The 26765-nt window shown below is 42.5% G+C and overlaps 1 protein-coding gene across 1 annotated transcript in view; it reads right to left on the bottom strand.

Moving 5' to 3' along the window:
* Nucleotides 1–26765, bottom strand: part of LOC126215020 (pre-mRNA-processing factor 40 homolog B) — a 180497-nt gene that overhangs the window by 78514 nt on the left and 75218 nt on the right. The window contains exons 5-8 of the mRNA XM_049941643.1: nucleotides 14982–15130; nucleotides 13481–13818; nucleotides 8546–8676; nucleotides 963–1223 (exon numbers count right to left, since the gene is read on the bottom strand). Coding sequence (XP_049797600.1) covers nucleotides 963–1223; nucleotides 8546–8676; nucleotides 13481–13818; nucleotides 14982–15130 — 879 coding nt within the window. The remainder of the gene's footprint in view (nucleotides 1–962; nucleotides 1224–8545; nucleotides 8677–13480; nucleotides 13819–14981; nucleotides 15131–26765) is intronic.

The raw sequence follows: 26765 nt of genomic DNA, 5'->3' as shown, positions 1-26765 counted from the left end.
ACCCAGCATAAAATTCAACAAATATATGCTAACAGATATCTCCTTGCTATTTTCATGAAAAATGCATGCCATCCCATCCTAATTACATGTTACACACAAAAAATTCCATTTTCATTGCAAATTATTTTAATTATTGATCTTTAAAAAAGATTCTTAAATTTAAAAAATTAAAAATTAAATTTTTTTCATCCATATGTATTTTAAATTTCATGGAAATGTTCATGGAACATGCACCTTTGTTTAAAATTCTGGCAGAGGTGGGTATTGAACCTGTGCCACACACATTGTAGGTGAGCATTTTACCACACAGCCAGACAACAGGTTGACAAAAATTGAACTGACTTTATCAAATTAAAGATGGTCGGACCACTTCGAAATATATTTTTCTGAGAATTTTTGAGAGGCACATCAAACTGATTTTGCTGACGTATTTGATTTCTGATTTCCACATACCATAAATACAAAAAAGTACAAAAATCTGATTACTATGTGGTTCTTCTGTCAGTCACTATTTATGGCAGAGTTCAATGCCAGATTTTTTTTTCTTCTTATTTTTATTCAGCTCGCACTGATATTCTGTGATACACAAATTCTCTCAGGGTTTTCAATGCTGGAGTGTCTCTCTCATTTTGTGCAAAACATGGCCAATTGAAGTTCATTTGCATGCCTGCCAACCCAGCCAAAGATCCTATGACAACAAACTTCAGGATGTCATGCAGATGTTTCTCTTTGATTTTTAACAACACCATTTGTTACCTTTTTTCATTTTAAACACACACACACACACACACACACACACACACAGTGGGTATCATCAAGGCAATAAAACAAGTCAAAATAATTTTTTCTGAGTATGCTGCAGTTTTATAAAACTGCCATAAAAAATGTAGAGCCCACATCACCTCAGAGGTAAAGCACAAATTACCTGACATAGAATTATTAAGTATTATGTTTGCACTTACATCCATGTGGCCAAACATGTCCTCACAGCGGTAATACTTTGTCGTGGACGAGACACGCTCATTGTTAGTGAGGAACGCCTCAAAGTCCTCGCGAGCTTTCTTCGTCCGCTGCCTCTGGAGCTCCCGCTCTTCCTTCAGGCGCTGAGTTTTGTACGAGTTGAATGCCTGCTTCTTCTCATTAAGTTTCTTCAGCACGGGGTACCGTGGATCATTGGCAATCAGCTTCACTGCTGCTTCCCACGAAGCGTTGCTAGGAACGTCCTGGTCCAAAGATCATCATTATTAATACCGTTCAGAAAGCCAATAGCAATTACATTTAGAAACATACTTTTCGGTTGGTACAGGGTAATTGGATAGCAAGTATACATGGGAGGCAAGGAAGTTGAACAGTGTATGGACAACCAATGTGCACCCCACCAACAAATGTTAAGTTACTTGTGTAGAAAGAAACCCAAGTGTAATGGCCAGTCACTCCCTTGTACATCAGCAGCAAAAGTTGTAAAACAGTTTTTACAGTACAATCCAGAGTAGCTGACAAACATGATGTCATATTTCACAAAGCAATTGTCAGGAATTTGTCATGGCATATCAGTATGATGCTGCAACTGAATAGCAAATAACAAAATAACTAGTACTGTGAAGTACACTGAATCCCAAAATAACAGATCAGACATGTGACAGCTTGTATTTCCCCCCTTCGCTACAGTGGTTTTCGGACAAGAGCCATAAAATTCAGCATCACACATTTTTCAAGAATAACTTCTTTCCATTGGATGGTAATATGTATCATCACACAATTAGAAAAATTATTCATTATGTTTCATTAAAGAGCAATGTATGATCACAAATTTTTTTGCATATACGAGGCCTGTTCAGAAAGTAAGAACTGTTTTGGAATGAATACACAAAAAACTTTTTTTTGTACCAAAATTTATTTTTACAAGAAACAGCATTTCTTAATTTTTTTTTCTACACAGTTGTAGCCATCATTCAGACATTTCTCATAGTGGGAAACAAACTTTTCTATACCCTCTTCATACAAAGAGGCCATCAAAAAAGACAAGTCACTGCTAAACACTACCTTTTTGTATCGGCATTGCTGTCAAATCCCGTGCCTCCAAAATTACCTTCAAGTTCAACAATTGGCAGTCAGCAGGTATGAGTATGTGGCTGTACAGCAAGTGACTGAACTACTCCTAATCAAACTGCTGAACACGGTTTGGAGTCATGCCAGGAGAATGGGGACATTCACTGTCATGAAGCAACACAATGTCTTCACTGTGCATTCCACACTTTTTGTTTTGAAATGTGTGCTGACATTTTCTCAACATTTCACCGTGTCATATCGCACTGATGGTTTCTGTGGTGTCACCGCCAGACACCACACTTGCTAGGTGGTAGCCTTTAAACCAGCCACGGTCCGTTAGTATACGTCGGACCCGCGTGTCGCCACTATCAGTGATTGCAGACCGAGCGCCGCAACATGGCAGGTCTAGAGAGACTTCCTAGCACTCGCCCCAGTTGTACAACCGACTTTGCTAGTGATGCTTCACTGACAAAATACGCTCTCATTTGCCGAGACGATAGTTAGCATAGCCTTCAGCTACGTCATTTGCTACGACCTAGCAAGGCGCCATCATCAGATGCTATTGATCTTGTGATTCATGTACCGTCAGACCGACGTTCACCATTAATGGATTAAAGTTAAGTATTTCACCAGCTACGTCCGTTTTTCTAAATTCTAATTTCCTTGTCCTGTTCCAGACCTCACGCCAGCCTGCGTGAGCTAAAACGCGTGCCTATCGGCTTCCTCTATTCATACGGTGTTGGCTCTCTTGCCAACCCACAACATTGGCGACGAGGCCAATCCGCGTTCTTATCGATAGTGCCCTAATTTACTTGTGTAATGGCTTTGCCGCAAGCTCCAGATGTACTGTCCGAATTTTATCGCTTACAGAATCAGCAGACGCAGGCCTTACTGGATGCCCTTGGACAGCTCGTCCAGGGTCAACGTGCAATGCAAAACGATGCGGCAGCCGCCGCTCCACCGCTACCACAGCCACAACACGCTGTTGCACCAACTTTTCGACGTTTTGATGCTGCACTGGAAAGCTGGACGGAGTGGTCACGCCAATTTGGATTCCATCTCGCCGCCTACAGAATTCAAGGTAATGAGCGGCAGCCTTTTCTCCTTTCCTCCGTCGGGGTACAAACATACCATGTGATAGTCAAATTATTTCCCCGATGCGACGTAGCAACTCTGTCCTACGACGAAATTTTGTCTGCATTAGATGCATATTTCAAAGGATCAGTCAATGTAGTTGCGAAGACGTATACCTTCTTTCGTACAAAACGTACGGCAGGTCAGACTAATCGGGAGTGGGTTGCAACCTTGCAAGGCCTTACTAGGGATTGTGCTTTTGAGTGTCAATGTGGACTCCCTTATTCAGATACTATGGTACGTGATGCAATTGCACAGAACGTTTCTGATGTTCGTATAAGGGAACAGGTTTTGAAACTAGTCAATCCCTCCCTTCAACAAGTGATGGACATATTGGATCGGCAGGACACACTTGACTTTGCTCAGGAATCATTTGAAGCTTCGCCACCTGTGTGTCAGGTTAACCGGCCCGCCGGGCGAGCTGCACGGAACAGTAAACAGCCCTCGTGCCCGGCCGCCAGGCTCTCAGCCACGTGTGCCGCGCAGGCAAGCAAATGCAGTGCTAAAATCATGCCCGCGGTGTGCTACTAGACATTCACGTGAGAATTGCCCGTCACGCCAGGCTATTTGCTTTTTCTGTAATAAGAAAGGACATGTTCAGAGTGTTTGCCAGAAAAAGCTCAAATCGGACACTCACAACCATTCCAGGCCCTTTGCTTCACACCGAATTCAAACCAAGGATACTCAGGCTCGCCAAACTTCGCCCATGGAAATTCATGTAGTTCATTCCACTCCGCGCAGTGCCACTCTCTCTAACAGTGACTGTGTTCGTCCCACAAATAGTGTGCGTCGACATCGCCGGAAATCCCGTCAAGTCGCAAGTGATTATGTACCAGTGTCAGTTCACGTTGGACGAGACAGTCGCTCTTGTCGTCAGCAGGATAATAAACTTTTTGTAGACTTGGACATTGGCGGCAAAGTGATACCATTCCAGCTCGATACCGGAGCTGCAGTTTCACTGATCAATCAAGACATGTACACACAGCTGGGCACACCTCCGTTGCGTGCCACAAATGTTAAGCTAACTAGCTATTCCGGTCAGAATGTCCCTGTGTTAGGACAGTGCAGCCTTCTTGCAACATACAAGGGACAAACAAAACTTGTGTCATTTTACGTCCTTCATTCTTCTTCTGCAGTGAACTTGTTTGGTTTTGATTTATTTCAGTTGTTTAACTTGTCTATAGTAAATCAGGTCCTATCAGTGAACCAGACTGTGCCTTCAGACAGTGTTTCTCGTCTCTGTGAAGAATTTGCAGACATTTTTGCACCGGGCCTTGGTTGCACTACGAACTATAAAACACATTTGGAACTGAAAGTCAACGCGCAACCGAAATTTTTCAGAGCGTGCAATGTTCCCCACGCATTGCGTGATGAGGTCACTAAAACCTTACACGATTTGGAATCACTAGGTGTAATTGAACGTGTGCAGGCTTCTCTCTGGGCATCACCCTTAGTAATTTTGCCAAAACCTTCCGGGAAATTGAGACTGTGTGGACTTCAAGGCAACAGTGAATCCACAACTAGTGACTGCAACTTTTCCTGAAGATCTTTTTGACAAACTGTGCCCAGGTAAATATTTTTCGAAGTTGGACCTAGCAGATGCGTACTTGCAAATACCAGTGGACGAAGAATCCCAGCGCATTTTGGTGGTTAACAAGCATCTTGGTTTGTATCGATTCAAACGGCTGCCATTCAGGTGTGCATGCGCCCCTGCATTGTTTCAGCAATATCTACAAACTGTTTGTGCGTCGGTCCCTACTGCAGCAAACTATCTGGAAGATATTGTGATCTCCGGGAAGACGGAAGAAGAACATTTAGCCAATCTCAGAACATTATTTCAGGTCTTGCGACAAAATGGTCTTTGCTTGCGGAAGGACAAATGTGTGTTCTTTGCTCGTGACTTAACCTACCTGGGACATGTACTCAATGCCCAAGGCATTCATTCCAGTCCCGAGCACCTCCGTGCCATACAAGACTTGCCTTCGCCGCAGAATTTGAAGCAGCTACAGAGTGTGCTGGGAAAAATCAACTATTATCTTAAATATATCCCACACGCCTCTTCCATTTCAGCTCCTTTCATCGCTTACGCCGTAAAGGTGTTCCGTTCGTCGACGACGGAATGCGAACGCACCTTTCGCCAGTTGAAATCGGCGTTGCTTTCCAATACTTTCCTTACGCCATTCGATCCCCAGAAGCCCCTTTTGCTGATGGTAGATGCATCGGATTTTGGGATCGGTGCTGTGCTTGCGCACAAAGATGGATCGCACGATCGCCCTATTGCCTTTGCGTCCAAGTTGCTCTCGTCTGCGCAAAGAAATTATTCACAGATCGAGAAAGAAGCATTGGCTCTCGTATTTGGTGTTACAAAGTTTAATGATTTCTTGTATGGTCGTCACTTTATCATCATCAGAGACCACAAACCTTTGACATCGCTTTTTCATCCGAACAAGCCCGTACCTCCACGTACAGCGCAGAAATTCATTCGCTGGTCTATTTTCCTCTGGCAGTACCGCTACGATATCTTGTATTGGTCCACTGCTAAGCACAGAAACGCCAATGCGTTGTCCTGTTTGCCTCTTGCTGAGAATAGGGCATTCGATTCCTCCGAACTTGCTTGCATGTTCATTGATGCGGAAACCGATGCCGTGGTCGAATCGTTTCCGATTGATTTTCATCACGTAGCTTCAGCCACAGCTGCCAACCCTGTCCTTGCTACTGTTCTGCATTTTGTTGCCATGCAATGGCCCTTGTCAAAGTCACGGATCAGGGATCCGTTGGTTCACCGATTTTTTGCTCACCAGGAGATACTATTTGTTCGACGTGGTGTTTTGCAGTTGCGTTCTGATAATGATCAGTCCAGGGTCGTGGTCCCACGTTCGTTACAGTCCTCTGTCTTACAGCTTCTCCACCAAGGACATTGGGGTATAGTGAGAACGAAACAACTTGCTCGTCAGCACTGTACTTGGTTTGGAATCGACACTGCGATTACGAATATGTGCTCTTCTTGCATGGTGTGTGCCGAACAACAATCAGCCCCACCGCGGAAATTCTTTGCATGGCCAAAAGCCACTTCCCCTTGGCAACGCTTACACATCGATTTTGCTGGTCCATTCTGGAATGCTCAATGGTTGGTTGTTGTAGATTCATTCAGTAATTTTCCTTTTGTTGTCCGGATGTCTTCCACGACGTCATCTGCCACCATCCAAGCGTTATCTGCTATCTTTTGCACTGAAGGTCTTCCATACTATTGTTTCCGACAATGGCCCACAATTCATGACCGCAGAATTTCAGTCATTCTGCAAGGCCAATGGTATTCAACATCTGACGTCTGCGCCGTTTTCGCCACAGTCAAACGGTGCCGCTGAACGATTGGTCAGGACTTCCAAGTCACAGATGTTGAAGTTAAAAGAGTCACATTCTCGGGAGGACGTGTTATTGCTCTTTTTGTCCTCGTATCGCTCTCAGCCCCGAGATGGACACTCGCCGGCTGAGTTGCTCCACGGTCGTCATCATCGAACCTTGATGTCTTTGCTACATCCGCCGCATCAGGTTCCTGTGCAGCGGCAGACACCTGCTTTTGCTCCAGGCGACGTTGTCTACTATCGTCACTACCGAGGTTCACGGCGTTGGCTCGAAGGGAGCATTCTTCGCTGCCTTGGACGCGCTACGTATCTGGTTTTGGGGGCCTCTGGTGAGGTGCGCCGGCATCTCAATCAGCTGCGCCTGTCGTCGCATGGGATTTGCCGCTCGCCGTCTGCTTTCAGCGACAGTGCCGTCCGGTTAGCACCCTGGGGACCCATCTACTGGCTCGCCTCAGCCCCAGGTGTTACCGACGCTGCCTTCCATTTTGCCCCACAGTGACACGCCGCCGCCGCCGCCGCCTGTTCTCCCGCCGGCGATGCCTGCAGTGGACGCTTCGCTGCAGCTGCCGGGCGCCTCCCTGTGTCACACGCTGCCGATCGCTTCCCGTGACCGGATGTCCTCCGACATGGAACTCTTGCCCGCTCCGGACCATATGACGTCTTCGCCCGTTGGGTGCCCTGGCCCGATGGAGGTCGACCCTTTGGCCCCTCCTGTCTCTCTACGGGCGCATACACCGCATGTTGGCGTGCACCCTGGAGCAGGTTTTCAGGCGTTTCCTAGCTCCCCGCGGTCTGAATGGCAGGGTGCGGGTGGCACAGCCTCGCCTGTTGTTAGGCTCCCCACCTCGTCGCATACGTCAACATGGGGTCCTCTCCACGACGGGCGGAAGCCTTATAACACAACCGTACGCCAATTTGCGGGGGAGGAATGTGGTGCCACCGCCAGACACCACACTTGCCCGCTAGGTGGTAGCCTTTAAAATCAGCCGCGGTCCGTTAGTATACGTCGGACCCGCGTGTCGCCACTATCAGTGATTGCAGACCGAGCACCGCCACACGGCAGGTCTAGAGAGACTTCCTAGCACTTGCCCCAGTTGTACAACCGACTTTGCTAGCGATGCTTCACTGACAAAATACGCTATCATTTGCCGAGACGATAGTTAGCATAGCCTTCAGCTACGTCATTTGCTACGACCTAGCAAGGCACCATTATCAGTTGCTATTGATCTTGTGATTCATGTACCGTCCGTCAGACCGACGTTCACCATTAATGGATTAAAGTTAAGTATTCCACCAGCTACGTCCGTTTTTCTAAATTCTAATTTCCTTGTCCTGTTCCAGACCTCACGCCAGCCTGCATGAGCTAAAACACGTGCCTATCGGCTTCCTCTATTCATACGGTGTTGGCTCTCTTGCCAACCCGCAACAGTTTCACCTCTGGGAAGGAACACATCGAGCAAAAAAGAATACCAAAAACTGTATTCAGCAGTGGCTGTCTTCACTGGTGGCATCTTTCTATGATGAGGGCACAGAAAAGTAGGTTTCCTACTACGACAAATGTCTGAATAATGGTGGCAACTATATAGAAAAATAATATTTTGGTTTGAAAAAATGTTTTTATGGTTCTTTTTCCAAAATGGTACTTACCTTCTTGACATGCCTCATACTTTGCGTTTGATACTGTGAAATGTATACCTTTCCAAGTCCTATTCTTGCACATTGCCAGTAAATATATGTTTCTCCAATATTAAAAATATTTGGGCTAATGTGATATATAACTTGATATTTTTACAGGAACTTTATCAAATACCTATGTGCATGAAAATCACAGAATCTGTGTTAGAGTGAACTGCAAAACAGGCATAGAAATTAAAGAATGGTAGCGACACAAATTTCTGTCTACATTCAAAATATTGTAAACTGTTTAGGAATTCAAGTGATTAGCAATTTCTTTCACAATGACTAGTAATCACAAAAGAAATTGCAGTTAATGCTCTCACCTTATCCTTGAGCAGCTCTTTGAAAGCCTCTATGGCCTCCTTTTTGTCCTTGAAGACCATCTTTGGCTCCGGTGTACTCGTTCTGCTCCCTGACTCAGAGTCCTTAGGTGTCGACACGCTGTTCTCTTCCTCTGAAAAAGACCGTCAAGATTGTACATTTCCTTTGATTGGAGTGCTGATAGGATCTATGACTACAACAAGCATCCACTGCAACTGAGAAAGCAGGAGCAGATGAACAGGCACACTGGACCTCTACCTTTTAGAGGTTATACATGTCAGCTCACAGAGAAAAATGGCAAACATAAGGGTATAATGGTCTCTACATATTCCCTCGCTTCTTTTTCCCCCAACATGCTAAAGTAGTAACATTTGTAACATCCTGGATAAATTGTACTAATGTTTCGTTTTAAATTTCCCTAGTGTTGCCTTTCAACTCAACATATTTCCAACGAGAAACCAGGGATATGATCAGAACATCCAACACTGAGCAACTGAAATGAAATTATGAATGACCATGGTTCTAGGTTCAGATAAATTATTTAATCAAGAGAAACTGAAGTTTTCAAATTTCACCTTGTAATATTACCAATCCAAGCACAATTACACCAAAGTGTACAGCATCTTACTTTGATTTCCATGGTAAGCCTGAGGGCACAAAGAAATTACTTTAATATTCTTTGGAGCTATGGAAAAAGTGGCATTTGAGGGTTGCTGTCATTTATATTTCTTGGATGCTGTGTGTTGAACTTCAGTTTTTCAATAAATCCATCATGCATTCTGCACAGAAAGAATATCAATAATACAACTCAAACTCCCACTAAAATTGATAGCGATTTTCGAGAATACACGTGAATCTACATAAAACTGCAACTGAATGTACTACGAATCATCTCGCACAAGTTATAGTGTAAAACATAACTTTCTTAAAGTGATGTGTCGCACACAATATTTAGGACAAATGAATGATGATTACTGACTACTGAAGCACATATATTGAACGCAGTTTGGAAAGTGGGACATGCAAGCTGAGCTTTGTGTTTTTGTGTATACACATATACGCATGATGATCAAATGGTTAGGGAGATTGCATTGCTACTGGACAGGGTGACACCAGTGGCGGCTAGCATTTGGCCACACTTGCTGCTCTTAATGTTTTCTCCATGCAGCGGGTTCCTGCCGCAAAGCTGCACCGACCTTCACAGAAGAAGATGCCCATGACAACACATAGAACACAGAATCGATTGGACAGCAGGGCTGCCATAAACTGTAACTCGGCTTGCTGTAAGTTTTGTCAAAATATACTTGTCGAGTAGACAGAGAGCTGTCTGAAGTCTGTCTTGTATGTGAAAAGCTGTTTTAATATATGTGGTTTATGAAAGGAGAAAATTCTGTCACCTGGTAGAGTGAAGTCTGTTTTCAAGTTTTCAGGATGCCATTTTAGCAGCATGCCAAAATGGAGAAGTCAGTGATACAAACCATACATGGAAGGGGCGAGGTAACTGCAGTCCACTTTCTGGACAACTTGTAAATACCTTTTTGCTGTCTTTAATTCCTCTGTGACAACTTCAGAATTTCAAAGCATGTTTCCCAGTCAACATTGTCAAAAACTTTTTGTAAATGAGCAAATTCTACAAACACAGGTTTTTTCTTCCCCAATCTACCTTCTAAGGTAAACAGTAGAAGCCATATTGTATCGTGCATTTCTAATATTCTATGGAGTGCAAATTCATACTGCCTATGTTGGTTTCTGCCATTTATTCCATTTTCCTGTAAATAAAGTATGTTGGTATTTTACAACTGTGAATTATTTGACATAGTTCAGTAATAATGTGAAAGTGTAATACACAGTATAATATTATTGAGTTTTAAAACAGAAGTACCAGATTACAGATGTTGTGTGTTTCAATGGTAGCAGCACTACACTGTTAAAAAAACTGCAGATCTGAATGAGAGGTTGTGGCAGTCATTCTAAGCTCATTGGCCAAAAATTAGTCAGACTACTTGCCCCCAATAAAACTAATATTGTGCACCTCTTGGCTAGATAACAGCCCCAGGTCAGCAAGGAAGAGTGTCTACACATATATGTTTGAACAACTTATTCTACTGAAACCCCTCACTAATGATAAGAGCTCATTATGCTCCTATAAGAGGCAATCAAAAAGGTTCAATTTGAGGGTGTTGGTGCAGCATATATGCAACACAGCACAACTCTGAGGGCGGGGGGATGTATATAAGCACCGACATATAAGCATCTCTCTCGTGCAATTATCACATCTTTGGTCCCTTAAGAAAGTCCTCAAAACATCAAGGATTCCTTTTGGGTGAGGATGTGCAGCAGGTAGTTACGGACTCCTTCGTGCAGCATTAAACAGTGTTTTACAAAATGGGTATCTTCAACCTGGTGCCTCGGTGGTACGATTGCCTCAATGGTCACACCAGTTTTGCCCAATTGGTATACCAATGCTGGACTGCACAGTCTTCAAATGGTAACTTTTTGATCGCTACTTATAAACTGTGAGGAAGCTGACTGCTGCACTTCCCTCATCTTCAAAACAGCCCTATAACTGTGCCAGCGAAACGTTGCACTTGACAGTTCACATTACGTCAAGTTAGATTGGCCATGTTGCCTTCATCATCATTGTCATCGTCTTCAACATGAAGTCAAATCACTACCTGTTCATGGTCACTGATGATACCTTCCATTGTCTGTGCTGCTCAAATAAGTTTTTCGTCCTGCTCACCCTTTTTCCTCCATGAGGCTCAATACACAGTTGAAACAGTTCCACGCAACAGCCTTTCGACCTCTGTTACCGTAATGGATTCGTTAGTGCCCCTTACGTATGTCTTCACATCACTCCTTACTAGCTAAATGGGATGGAATGACAATGATACGGTAGCAGCTTTATTACAGTATGATGCTGCTCCTCGGCAATTTCATCTACTACATATGTATGCATCTTAGGCTATAACAGCAGCATCTGTAACCACTGCACAATAATTTCTCTGCAATAGTTTGTGGTTGGGGCTTTCTTCAGTATCACTGAATGATATGAAGCATTGTCCACTGCAACTGCTGTAGGGACAGGAAACTGTTTTAAAAGGTTCCACAAAAACTCAACAAATCATATGTGATCCACATCTTTGTGGTAATCACCTGTCTTTTTGGACCAAAAAACGAAAAGTGCATCAGGAACAAAATCACTGGTCTTCCACTGCATGGACCACATTTACCCCATCTCCTCTTCCTGACAGCTGATGACTGCTACTGCTTGGAGTGTCATCCTTCCAGCATTTACTAATAGTTTGCATAATTTTCAGTGACTTTTCCACCCTTGAAGTATTCACTTTCTTTTAACAGCACTTTGCTATGGTAGACTACTCTTTCTTGGTGTAGCAAGCATAAAGATGCTTACCAATTGCATCATTCTGGAAAGAATGTAAGTCAGTGACAGGGTGAGGCTGCTTTCCCTTCTTTCCAGCGATCACTAAAACGATATTATCTGATCCAGACGGCTCAGAATTGTTACAGCTATATCTTTCAACTTTCACAATGAGCAATGACATTCTCTTACTTACAGTTGTTCTTGCACTAATTTTTATGTTCCTTCAGCAATTTTATCAGCAGGAATTGATGCCTGTCCACAAATACTTAAGTATGCTTTCTCTTGCTCGTAAAACACACGAGTTCTCCGTAGTAATTCCAGTGCCTGGCTGTTTAGTGGCACCCTTCGACACTAAGGATTGTCACTAGACAAAGTGTATTTGGTGCCATTTTCCAGTACCACAGTGAAACAAAGCACAGTACAACATAAGCCAGCAGCAGAAACCATATACAATGCACATGGTTTATTTTTACATTCCACGTCTTGCATCTATTGTTCTTCACTTGTTAAACTGTTACGCTGACAACCAGAAACAAGTATGTTGAATGGAAAGTTTCAGTGGCCTGGGTATAGGCATTTTCTTTGGGATTAAGATCAAGTGACTTAGTGGGTTACCATATGCACACAACCGCTGTGAATGTGGCTGTTATCATTAAAGACAAACGTGTCCACAGCATACAAACTGTGAAGTGTGCAAGAAAGAGCAACTCTTACCCTGAGAATGTTCACAGCAACCTGCCTGAATAAATGGGCTCAAATCTGTATAAAAATAGACAACTCCACCCGCCTCCCCACCCTTCACCCCCAAAACACCACAGTACCACCTCCAGTCTGACAAACTCTCTCCACACACTGTGGTTTAAACCTCTCATTGGGCTCTCAACGTATCACATCAGGTGAAAAAGGGGCAAGACTGCAGCTCATCGTGCCACACTACACACCCCCAGTCATCTTCTACACTGTTTTTGGATTGTTTGACCCCACAAGAGAATTTACAGCTCTATGTACTGCTGTGAGAAATGGCCTTCTGCCTCGCACCTTACACCAAATGTCCATTGCATGCAGTTTTCTTCACAATGTTGCTTGGGATCTGGTTGATATAGACAAACATTTAGTGACAGCATCAATACCTGTCAGGTCTTAAGCTGGTTATCAACAGCAAGGCGTGACATATGTGTGGAATCTGCCAGCATCCTCCTCTGACCAACATTCTTATGCTGTTACACAGCCACAAGTGGTACACTGTTATTTACAGATCATCAACAAAATGGCAACTTCATTCATGGCATAGTTTCCCATGGCCAAAGAAGACAGCTTTTTTTCTGCCGTTCTGTCACATCCCCTCACTGATCCATCTTCTTGTGCTGTTCTCTTACAAATAACTGGCTCACATACATCACCTCACTGACATAACTTACATCAGAGATGGAGGTCACATAACAATACAGTAGCAGTTTCACCCCACCTAAAGTGTTCCAAAGAGAGCAGTGTGTTCTTTTAATGGGGGATATTAGCATTTTTTTTCCTGTGAAGATATAACGATGCACATTACCTGCAGTGTCGGGCGTCGGTGTCTTTGTGGGCGTGCTGTTGATGGCGGCAAGTGTGGCAGCCATAGCCTGGTCGAGGGCAGACGAGCCGGTGGCACCAGCTGCTGCCGTGTCGGCAGTAGCCGCAGCAGCCGGGGGAGGCGTCCCGCTCGCACCGACAGCTGCCGCAGGTGTCACTGTGGCGATCGTGGCCGGGGGAGTGTGCACCGCGGGGGGTACGGTGCCGGGAGGAGGCAGGACTGCCACAGGCGGGATGGCAGGTGGAAGCGCGATCCCGGGACTCATAGCAGCGGTTGCAACTATGGGCGGGACCAGAGGTGGGCGAGAGACGGTTGCCAACCTGTACAGGATAGGTGGTGTTATGTGGTTAGGTCATTGCAACACACTACACAGATGCCAACACAGTAATGTGGCTAACCTCTTAACAATAATGGGGTTTCGATTGAGACAGAATCGTATACAAGTGAGCCATTTCTCCACAATATCGTTTCTTCCTGGTCTGCCCAGGCATGCAGAATTTCTGTGAAGTCTGGAAAGCAGGAAGCAGGTACTGGCAGAAGTAAACTTGTGAGAGTGGGTCACACGCCATGCTAGGATAGCTTAGACAGTAAGCACATTGCTAGTGAAAGGCAAGATCCCAGGTCCAAGTCCCAGTCAGGCACACTGTTGTAACCTGCCAGGTAGTTTTAAAACAGACCACCCTCTGCTGAAGAGTGAAAGATTCATTTTGCGATTTAAATAATTGCTTTTTGAGATGGAAAGGAAAGATAAACTAAGACACACAGCCAAGACAAACACTAAAGTACTAATAATTAGCTGCCAAATACTGATAGTAAAATATGGAAACTTAAGGTAGAAAGAAACCATAGGTAGTAATATAAAATTAAAGTGGCATTAAAAAATTACAAAAAAGATACAGCGGAAGAGGTCAGGGGAACAACAGAGCAGAATGGGGGGAAGAGACATACGAAAATACTGACTGCAGCGAGGAGGAGGAGCAGGAGGAGGTTACGAAGAAAAGCAGGAGGTGAATAAAAAAGGAAGAAACGATGAAAGCAATGTAAACATAAGCCAGAGTTCAGTAATAGTGGCATGGATATACCTCTATTTCTGATCTCGTGTCTGTGTGTGTGGGGAGGTGGGGGTGGGGGGCACGCATGTGTTCTGGAGGGGGAGGGGAACAGGGGGGGGGGGGGGGGCGGTTGTGATGCCAACAATGCCATGAAACACACACACACACACACACACACACACACACACACTTTCGCTGATATTTATAGTCGTCCTGATGCACTACCACATAACAGACAAGCACATGTTCATACATGGATGACATCACACAAGGAATTAGATGCACAATTTCATAATATACTTGGTCGAGTTTTAAAAATAGTTTTTTTCACAAGTAAACCTTGCCAAACAAGTCCACTGTTCGCCTACGGCACCCTCTGGCTCAGCGTTCATAATCTTATGTGTTACAAGTATTTCAGATCAGTTACGTACTTTGCCGCTTCCTCTGCAGCAATCATAGCCTTTATCTCTTCCAACTCCTTAGGCATAGTCCAGTGCGACTCTTTGGTGTCAACATTGTGGTAATACGTCTTGCCACTTTCGGACTTGTATTCCTTCCATGGGCATTTTGATAGCAGGAGCTATGAAAAAACAATATAGTAATTGAATACATTAAAATCAAAAGAACTATTAAAAATGTTAAATGTTATTCTAATGACTCATGTAATTTAACAAAAATACAATTTTCAGTCAAATTTTACTGTAAAAGGAACACAGATTTTCATAAGGTGTAGGTGATATTACGTATGTTTTTCATTGACGCATTCAGAAAATTCTCAATGCCTGACACAAAGTGGAAAGCAGAAGTACTACTAAAAAACCTAACTGCAGTCACCTGAAAATAAAGCTTTGGCAACAAAAGGTGTTGGAAATTCTTGTGGAAAAAATAAGCATGAAGGTGGTTTGTTTAAGGCAAATGGGCTCAAAAATAGATTTTTAGATTTTCGCATATTTGGAAAGCCCACTATTCCTTGCGTAAAACAGTTTTTGTTTCATATAAATGCCACAATTTGTTAGTGAGTCAAGTTTTCCAGATGCTCTGTGCTAACTGGCATTTAAATGCCAAGTCTTCTTTTTTGCATCAAGCAGAGAAAATTGTACCGATTCTGATATTCCTTGTAAACCATTTGCTTCTCATACTGTTTTATCATGTCAGGATTTCCTATCCTGTATCTGCTGCCGATATCCTTAGGTCCAATCATGTTTGTCATTGTTTTTGAGTCTACTGTTTGTACTTAGTGAAGTTTGTGAAGTAAGTGTTGATTTAAATTTTCTTTGGTTTCACACATTTTTATAAAAATGTTGGGAATAAAGAAATTGTTGCCTAAAGTAAAATTCAGAGGAAATACAATATAAAGGAGAATGAGCTTAGTGGACCAAAGGAACCAAGAACGTCAGATCTAAAGAAAATCAGTACCTCAAGAAAAAAACTGCAGTGCCTTCAAGGCGTTCCTTCGCAGTAAGCTTGTGGAAATGAGCACTCATTTGGAAATATTGTGAACTTCAGCATGCTCTGTGGTTTATTTCCAAAAATTCTGTGTGTGGAATATGTGGTGGTGACATCTTTCAGAATGAATCAGTGTCTTCGCAAAGGAATTGTGTCAAAACCGACATTGAATTGTGCAAAGTGTGACACAGTTGCTACAACAATGACATCACAAATGGCAAATAAAGATCCGTATGAGAAAAACATAAGGCTAATTTATGGTCTCAGATCAATTGGTAAAGAGATGGAAGCAGGCAAATTCTTTAGTGCAATGGTCGACATTCCAAATCCACAATGCTCGACATACCAAATCCACTGGCAAAATTTATGACTCATATTGAAATTAATGGAACTCTTGTTGCTGATGTCCGTAACCTCTCAATGAAGGAAGCAGCTAAAGCAGCACTCCAAAAAGTGATGACAGTGAAAGTGGCAATATTTGTGCATGTTTTGATGGCAGCTGGCAGAAATGTGGCCAAAACCACTAAATGGTGTTGTTATGGCTACATCATTTGATACCAGCAAGGTAAATGATGTAGAGATGCTAAGCAAAAATTGTATGACTTGTGACAGTGAAACTAAGAACGATGATGAACACAACTATTAGAAGAATAATGCTGGTCCAAATGGTGCGATGGAAGCAGCAGAAGTTCTCAGGATTTTTTAATCATTAAGTGGCAAATAGATGTATTAGATATCACAGTATTTAGGGAATGGTGAGACAAGGCTTATGAGCAGATATGCGCAGAAGAACCCTATGGTCATAATATTAATTTCCAAAATAGAATGGACTGGGCAAGTGCAGAAGAGAATGGGGTCCAGGTTGAAAGTACTGTTAAAAGAAAAGTGAAAGATAGTACTGGAAGATGGTAAGAAAATATGTGGTAAAGGTTGCCTGATTAATATCACAGACAGGCACTATCCTCCCAGACCTGGTCCACAAACAGGTTTCCTGTGCCATTTCCCCTTATACCGTCAAGAACCAGCCATAAAGGAGTGCCCCCTTTGTTACCCAACACCATCCTGCACTGGAAAGTTTAACCTACCCACGATCCTTCCTGTCCCTCCTAAAGTGGTGTTCCATCACTCATACAACCTGCACAACATCCTAGTCCATTCCTATGCCACTCACAATCAAAATCTCTTTCCACAAGGATCATATCCCTGCGGAGGACCCAGGTGCACGACCTGTTGAATCCACTCACCAGGAATTTCCTATTCCAGTCCGGTCACAGGCTAATCCTACTCCATTGACGCCACCTGTGAAAATGGCAATTTTGCATACCAGCTATGCTGCAATCGTTGCACAGCTTTTTATATTGGTATGACTACCAACCAGCTGTCTGCCAGAATGTATGTCACTGCCAAACTGTGCCTGAGAACAAAGCAGACCACCCTGTGACAATACGCAGCTCAACATAACATGCCTGATTTCAATGGCTTCTTCACTACCCGAGCCATCTGGATCCTCCCCTCCACCACCAGCTTTTCTGAACTGAGCAGATGGGGGTTACCCTTACAACGCATTCTCCACTCTCATAATTATCCCAGCTTCCTCAGCCTCCAGTAGCCCACTGCCCCTCCCCCACCACCACACACCCTCTGCCCAACAGTTTACCCCACCCCCTCCCCCCCCCCCGGTACTATGACCTCCCCCCTTTCTCTTCCCCTCACCCTCTTTTTGTGCCGCCCTCTGTCAATGCATCTGCCCGTCTTCATCCTTCCCCGCTCATTTCTTTTCCGCTCCTTTTTTCCCCACCTCCCTGCCCCACAACAGCTTGACACTGCACCTGTTGGCATTCCAGCCAGTCCCTGCACTCCTTTCTGTCCCCACCCGCACACTGCTAGCCCTTCCCCTTCTCCGCCCCGCCAGATTGCTGCTGCCATTCCAAGTGATAGTTGTATTCTGGTCCAAGCTCCTGGAAATGGTGGTCATCTGTGTGTGTGAGGTGTGAATGAATGTGTATGTGTTTCTCATTCTTTTTCTGGTGACAGCTGTGGCTGAAATCTAATGTGTAAGTGTCTCAATTGTGACTGTCTGCAACTTAACATGTCATCTTTATGGTAAGTATCTATCTATCTTTTCCTTGCATTGTTAATATTTAAACAGATAGATCACAGAATTATTATGGCTTGGTCATAAGAAGAAATGGGAATTTAGAAAACATTAAGAAAGCTGTATGGTATATCTTTTCCCATAAGCTTTCCACAAATGAATATCCTCAGCATTTTCTTTGCTCAAATGATCCTGACACTTTGTCTAAGTACAGGAGAAGCGCAACATGTGACTACAAACATTGTTTAGCTGCTGCAGTAATGAATGAAATTAAACCTATATCAAGAGATCGTTGTAACGATCCTTTGCTGAAGAAATATCTTCATGGGAAAACACAAAAATTATAATGAATGTGTGGATTCTGTCATTTGGACCCAGTTATAAAAAAAACTGTTATTTGTTCAGATTTGTTGTTGTTGTGGTCTTCAGTCCAAAGACTGGTTTGATGCAGCTCTCCATGATGCTCTATCCTGTGCAAGCCTCTTCATCTCCGAGTAACTACTGCAACCTACATCCCTCTGAACCTGCTTGCTGTATTTATCTCTTGGTCTCCCTTTATGATTTTTACCCCCCACACTTCCCTCCAGTACTAAATTGGTGATCCCTTGACACCTCAGAATGTGTCTTACCAACCAATCCCTTTTTTGGTCAGGTTCTACCACAATGTTCTCTTCTCCCCAATTCGATTCAATACCTCCATTAGTTACGTGATCTACCCACCTAATCTTCAGCAGTCTTCCATACACCACAGTTCAAAAACTTCTATTCTCTTCTTTCTTAAACTGTTTAACGTCGATGTTTCACTTCATACATGGGTACACTCCATACAAATACTTTCAGAAAGGACTTTCTGACACTTAAATCTATACTCCATGTTAACAAATTTCTCTTCTTCAGAAACACTTTTCTTGCCATTGTCAGCCAACATTTTATATCCTCCCTACTTCGACCATCATCAGTTATTTTTCTTCCCAAATAGCAAAGCTCATCTACTACCTTAAGTGCCTCATATCTTAATACAAATCCCTCAGCATCACATGATTCAATTCAACTACATTCCATTATCCTCGTTTTGATTTTGATGATGTTATCTTATATCCTCCGTTCAAGACACTGTCCATTCCGTGCAACTGCTCTTCCATAGCTGACTGACAGAATTACAATGTCATCGGAAAACCTCAAGGTTTTTATTTCTTCTCCTTGGACTTTAAACTCCGAATTTTTCTTTTGCTCCCTTTACTGCTTGCTCAATATACAGATTGAACAATAATAGGGATAGGCTACTATGCTGTCTCATTCCTTTCTCAACCACTTTTTCCCTTCCTACCACTTGACTCATAATTGACTCATAAATGCCATCTGGTTTCTGTATAAATTTTAAGTAGCCTTTCGCTCCCTGTATTTTACCCTTGCCACCTCTAGGATTTGACTCGCGTGTTCCTAAATTTCTACGGAATCCAAACTGATCTTCCCCGAGGTCGGAATCTACCAGTTTTTCCATTCTGGCGTAAAGGATTAGTTTAGTGTTTTGTAGCCATGACTTATTAAACTGATAGTTCAGTAATTTTCACACCTGGCAGCATCTGCTTTCTTTCAAATTGGGATTATTATATTCTTCTTGGCGTCCGAGGGTATTTTGCCTGTCTCATAGATCTTGTTCACCAGATGGAAGAGTTCTGTCATGGCTGGCTCTCCCAAGGCTATCAGTAGCTCTAACAACATGTTGTCTACTCCCAGGACCTCGTTTCTACTCAATTCCTTCAGCATTTTGTCAAATTCTTCATGTAGTATCATATCTCCCTTCTCATCTTCCTCTATGTCCTCTTCAATTTGTATAATATTGCCCTCATGTACGTCTCCCTTGTATAGAGCCTCTATATACTGCTTCCACCCTTCTTTGCTTAGGACTGGTTTTCCATCTGAGATATACATACAGGTGATGCTCTTTCTCCAAAGGTCTCTCTAATTTTGCTGTAGGCAGCATCTAGCAACTCCTGCTTAGTCATTTTGCACTTCCTGTCGATCTCATTTTTCAGATTGCAACCCTCAAATTTTGTGTTTGCGATGCAATTTTATGCCTCAATGATAAAGTAATAAGGATACTGGATGTTTTGGAAGCTTTGGGCATAAAGTCTAGTGGAAATACAGCAAAACCCTTGCTGCAGATAGAAAAAGAGAGAACCTCCAAAGCAGAAACTGCTAATTTAAAATGCACAAAGAAGGAGGACAGAAAAGAAGAGGGAACAAGAGAAGAAAAGATCAGTATGCTTCAGATGATGCATAGTATGATTCAATTGATTTTTCTTAAAACTAAATTTTATGATTTTCACATACCATTGTTTTCTGAACTAAACAACTTGGAAATATAAAATTTGGAAAGTTTGTACTCAGGACGGTAGTAAGTAAACTGAGAACCACCGTCCCAACAGAAACTGTTTCATGATGACTAACATATTAAAAAAGTGAAAAATTTTTAGTAAAAGATTAAAACATTTTCCTTGAAATCAATAAGAGGCATTTCGTTAATTTTACTTGTAAATCCAGGCAAGTGTGTTCAGTAAAGATTTCACTGTTCTAACACACACAGTTCTTTTGAAGAGTATACTATTCAAAGAGTGGAATAGCATTGACTGAATAGGGATAGAATTGCCTTCCAACTCCCTTTAAATCTTTAACTTAATACTACACACTGCTCTTATGGCTATACCAAAGAAGCCTGCCAATCTGTCATGAATGTGGGCAAATTTTCAAGCAACGAAGTGTCCTACCCGTTTTTGTGTCTCAAAATACGTGGTACTGACAGTTCTATTTAATGCAAGCCCCCCGTAGCTGAGTGGTCAGCGTGACAGACTGTCAATCCTAAGGGCCCGGGTTCGATTCCCGGCTGTATCGGAGGTTTTCTCCGCACAGGGACTGGGTGTTGTGTTGTCCTAATCATCATCATTTCATCCCCATCGACGCGCAAGCCGCCGAAGTGGCATCACATCAAAAGACTTGCACCAGGCGAACGGTCTACCCGACGGAAGGCCGTCGTCACACGACATTATTATTGCAAAAACAGTCAAAATGTACATCAAGTAATGGCAATAAAAACTGCCTTAAAGAACACATTTCACCAAGCAAATGCCTTTTACAAGCAAGGAATTTGGTAGCAACAGAAACTAACAAGATATAGTCTAGTGCCCTGGTTAATCTAACTGTTTGGTAAAAGCTTGCTAGGAGGTAACATTTAAGCTACTGCTTTGTTTTGCACTCTAGCAAGACATTCACAAACTTAGTGTGTCTTTATTACATGCTCTGGTGAGAAACAAAAAACTATCTTTAACTCTATGAAAACATTACTATTAAACATTGATCAATATCACATCAAAGCATAATAGAGACAGAGAGACACGGATTTGAGATGCACATTCAGCCACAGTTGGTTCCCCTTCATTGTAATCAGTGAAACATCATGTGGTGGTTGGTGCGTCTATCTTAAAATAAGGTTTTTCAGCCCCCTGGAAGCCAATCAACAGCTGTACTTCATAGATATCATGGCCCCCAAACTTCTGCTACATGGAGCTAATTAGCATCTCAAGATGCAACCACAAGTGCAGCTACCACCAGTTTGAAAAACTCTATATCAATAGATGTAAAATCATTGCCTCTCAATTTAAATCTGTGTGGAAAAATATTAAAAATGCTTCCAGATCATTTAAATTATGTAACAGACTAGTTAAAAATACATTTCCTGAAGCTCCAGCTAAGAGTCTTTAAATGTATCTACCTCTACCTGAGAGGGGGTGAAGTACAACTAACTATCAATGTGACCTACATCTATGAGGTCTGTTCAAAAACTTCCGGAACATTCGTAATTTCGCACCAATGGTGTGTTGGAGAGAAATGCTGTTGGCATCTCTGCACATGCCTGTGTTTAATGTTTATCTGCTAGAAGTTTAATTGCTGTATGTCAGTCTGTTATTATTCAGTGATGTATTGCGTAGAACATTGTATTGCACAGTTTGAAATTCTGAGATGGCAAAGTTAGAGGAGCAATGTGTATGCATTAAATTTTGCATAAACTCAAGAAAACCTTTACAGAGACACACCAAATGATGCAGGAAACCTACAGTGATGGGTGCTTAAGCCATACTCAAGTGTTATGAATGGTTCATATGTTAAAAAATGCCCAGATTGAAGTTAAAGATGACCCTCGTTCAGGACACCCTTCAATGTATACTGACAAAGTTCACATCAGGAACATCAACAAAATTGTGTGTCAAAATCAAAGACTGAGTGTCCAAGAGATTGCAGGAGAATGTAACATTTCAGTTGGATCATATCACGAAATTCTGGCGCAGAATTTTTAATGCATCATGTTGCTGCCAAGTTCATTCCACGGGTCACGAGTCAAGACCAAAAAGCTCGTCGCCACACACTGTGAAGAGCTTTCGGAACGAGATGTTCCTTAAGCGAACCACAACTCATAATTGGTGATGAGATGTGTGTCTACAATTACAATGTTAAGACCACAGTTCAGTCTTCACAACGGGTCAGGAAGGATTCTCGGAGACAAAAAAAAAGTTCGTCAGACCAGGTCAAATATCAAAGCCATACTGATAGTTCTCCCCGACTCTGAAGGATTAGTTCATCATGAATTAGTGCCACAGGAACAAAGTGTTAATTGATGGTACTATCGGGAGGTGTTGTGACACCTGCGCAAAAATGTGAGAAGGAAATGTCCTGAAATGTGGTGAGACACATTTCATGGCTCTTGCATCACAATAATGCACTAGCACATTCATTCCCATTAGTGCAAGACTACTGCACAAGAAACGAAATCAATGTGCTGCCTCATCCTCCATACTCTCCAGACCTGGCCCCGGCAGACAATTTTTTTTTCTTCTTCCAAATTTGAAAACCTCACTGAAGGGACAAGATTTGCCACGATAGATGAGATAAAAGAAAATTCACAGATAGCGATTTCGAAAATGGAAGTGGCATTGGGAGTGGTATCAATTGTGGAGGAGAGTATTTCGAAGGATACCAGGCATGACAAGTAAAAGGTAAGCTTAGACAAAGTTCAGGAATTATTTGATCAGACCATGTACATCAATATTCTGCAAACCATTGAAGTACATGGCATTGTACCATTTATTAGGGCTTTTTCCCGTTCCATTTATGTATGGAGTGCAGGAAGAACAACTATTTAAAAACCACTGTGCATGTGCTGTAAGCAATCTAATCCTGTCCTCACGATACCAATGGAATTGATACCTTGAAAGTTGAAGTATTTTCTTCGATTCATCATTCAAAGCTGGCTCTTGAGAAATTTTGTAGATAGGCTTCCTAGGGATGATTTGCATCTATCTTCAAGTCTCAGCCAGTTCAATTTCTTCAGCATTTCCACAACACTATCCCAAAGTTCAAACAAACTTGTGACCCTGCCCTTTTCTGTATACATTAAATAACCCCCCGTTAGTCCTACCTGGAAAGGGTCCCACACACTTGAGCAATATTCTGGGATGGGTCGCATGAGTGATTTCCAAGTAATCTCCTTTGCAAACTGATAGCACTTCCTCAGTAGTCTATTAATAAACTGAAGTCTACCACCTGCTTCACCGACAAATGATCTTATGTGATCTTTCCATTTCATATCCCTATAAAGTATTACACCCAGGTATTTGTATGAGTTGACCAATTCCCACTGTGACCCAGTCACATTATAATCAAAGGATACCACTTTTTTGTTTTGTGAAGTTCACAATTTTACATTTTTGAACATTTAAAGCAAGCTGTCAATATTTAACCCACTTTTAAATTTTATCACAATCTGACTGAATATTAAATACAGCTCATTTCAGACAGTACTTCATTACAGATAACTGCAACATTTACAAAAACACTGACCTTATTCTATGTTGTTTGCAAGGTTACTAAGATATAACAGGAACACTGATCTGAGACATACCACAAGTTACTTCTGTAGCTGTAAATGGCTCTTGTAATCAAGCCTAATGCACAAATGAAATTTCTGGTATTAGTGGGTACTGATAATTTCGTATGTATGACAAAGACCTTATAAAAACTATATCACATTTCGTGCATTATTGGTTACATTTGATGTGAATAATAACTAACTATAAATTTTATACTTTCTCAGTCTTTATGCAAGTAATATAGATAAATCATTTGTAAAGAGCAAACATGTTTTCTATGTAGTTGGAGTTTGTAGCTCATGAGAGAAGACGGAAGTTATTTTTCTCAACCACTTGTTTGAAGTGTTTAAGACTACAGACATTAAAATCCATTATTCCACCGACACACCAACAGTTTTTTACTTCTCTCCTTTCTTGCTGCCACCCCCCCCCCTCCCCCAATCCTCTGTCTACCCACCTGACTGCACCTAGTTGCCCTACCCTCTCCCCACCTCATCCCTGTATTTTCCCACAAGCAGAACTTTACCACCACCCCCCCCCCCCCGCCCCAGTCCAAATTGCTTCTCCCATCATGCACTGTTGCTCCTCAGCAGCCAAAGACTATATGGTCGTGTGTGTGTGTGTGTGTGTGTGTGTGTGTGTGTGTGTTGGGGGGCGGGGGTGTCCAATTTCGATGACGGTCTTTTTGGCCAAAAGCTTAACTGCTTGGCAATCTTTTTATTGTGCCTATCTGCGACTCAACATCTCCACTGCATGGAGAGTGGTACACTATCCTGTTCATGATACTGTCATTATTCCATCCTGGATTTTCCATTGTTTAATATTTATTATTTCCTAGTTAGTGATCCATTCAAACCTTTACACTCCTGGAAACCTTCAGATTTCTTTGCACAGGAAAATCTTGAGACAATAATCATACCGGTACTCCAAAGACAATGAAGCCAACGTATAAAACCGGTAAGTACCACATACAAAAACTATTTAACATGAGCGTGTCCACTTTTAAAATTCCTCTATTTGACATACGTTTTAAGCAAAAAACTAGCCTGTTACCCTCACCATATAAGATCATGTTTAGCCTGTTACCCTCACCATATAAGATAATGTTATCTCCTCCCTATCAAGAAATCGTCACAATCCATGCACAAATTTGGCTTGATTCCCCATGGGATCATGCTTTTGATAAGAAGAGTAGGTGTGGTACCAAGTCAAATGCTTTTCAGAAATTGAGAAATATTGCACCTACCTGACTGCCTCGATCCATGGCTTTCACACTGTCTTATAAGGAAAGCCCAAGTAAGGTTTCACATAATCAATGCTTTCAGAATCCATGCTGGTTAGCATGGAGAATGTCACTCTTTTCATACCTTATTATATTTAAGTTCACAATATTTTCTAAGATTCTGCAACAAATGAATGGTAAGGATATTGAACAGTATTTTTGTGTATCACTTCTGCTGCCTTTCTTTTAATGGGTGTTGCTTGCATTTCCTTCCCACAACTGGGCACAGTTTTTTGTTCAAAGGGATCAAAGTAAATTCTGGTTAAAAGCGGTACCAACTCAGCCACAAATTTAGTATAAAAAACGATAGAGATTCCATTGAACCTTGGAACTTTCTTCAATGTTAGTGATTTCAGCTGTTTCGCGACACCACTACTGATACAATCTCTATCTCACTCATCTTTCCAATGATATGAAAATTATGCTGAAGCAAAACCTCTGTATTTTTCTCTGTAATATCGCACATCAATGCTATAAAGAAACAGAATTCTGCTCTTCTTTAGAGTGAAGTAACAGTTACTCATGCGTGGCAATTTTTCTTATCCTCTCTTATAAAAAAAGTACCAAAGGTGATTTTATTTTGAATAAGGTCTTGTCTAGGCCATCCCTCAAAGGCACCATTTGATTAGGTGTGACACCTCAGTTACCAAGTTACACTATGTGATCGAAAGTATTCGGACCGGACACCTGGCTGAAAATGAGTTACAAATTCGTGGCACCCTCCATCGGTAGAGCTGGAATCCCCAGTGTTGGCCCCACCCTTAGCCTTGATGACAGCTTCCACTCTCGCAGCCATACGTTCAGTCAGGTGCTGGAAGGTTTATTGGGAAATGGCAGGCCATTCTTCACAGAGTGCTGCACTGTAGAGCGGTATCGATGTCGGGTGGTGAGGCCTGGCACGAAGTCGGCATTCCTAAACATCCCAAAGGTTTCTATTGGAATCAGGTCAGGATCTGTGCAGGCCAAGCCATTAAAGGGATTTTATTGTCATGTAACCACTCTGCCACAGGCCGTGCATTATGAACAGGTGCTCGATCGTTTTGAAAGATGCAATCGCCATCCCCGAGTTGTTCTTCAATGGTGGGAAGCAAGAAGGTGCTTAAAACATTAGTGTAGGCCTGTGCTGTGATAGTTCCATGCAAAACAAGGGGTGCAAGCCCCCTCCATGAAAAACACGACCACACCATAACACCACCGCCTCTGAATTTTACTGTTGGCCTACACATGCTGGCAGATGACATTCACCGGGCATTCACCATACCTACACCCTGCCATCGGATCGCCATTGTGTATTGCGATTTGTCACTCCACACAATGTTTTTCCACTGTTCAATAGTCCAATGTTTAGGCTCCTTACAGCAAGCAAGGCATCGTTTGGTATTTACCAGAAATTTTGTGTGGCTTATGAACAGCCACCCGACCATGAAATCCAAGTTTTCTCACCTCCTGCCTAACTGTCACTGTACTTGCA

Source organism: Schistocerca nitens, chromosome 12 (assembly GCF_023898315.1).
Source record: "Schistocerca nitens isolate TAMUIC-IGC-003100 chromosome 12, iqSchNite1.1, whole genome shotgun sequence".
NCBI lineage: Eukaryota > Metazoa > Arthropoda > Insecta > Orthoptera > Acrididae > Schistocerca > Schistocerca nitens.
Note: the sequence above shows the minus strand (reverse complement) of the source record. Positions and strands in the feature narration are given on the sequence as shown.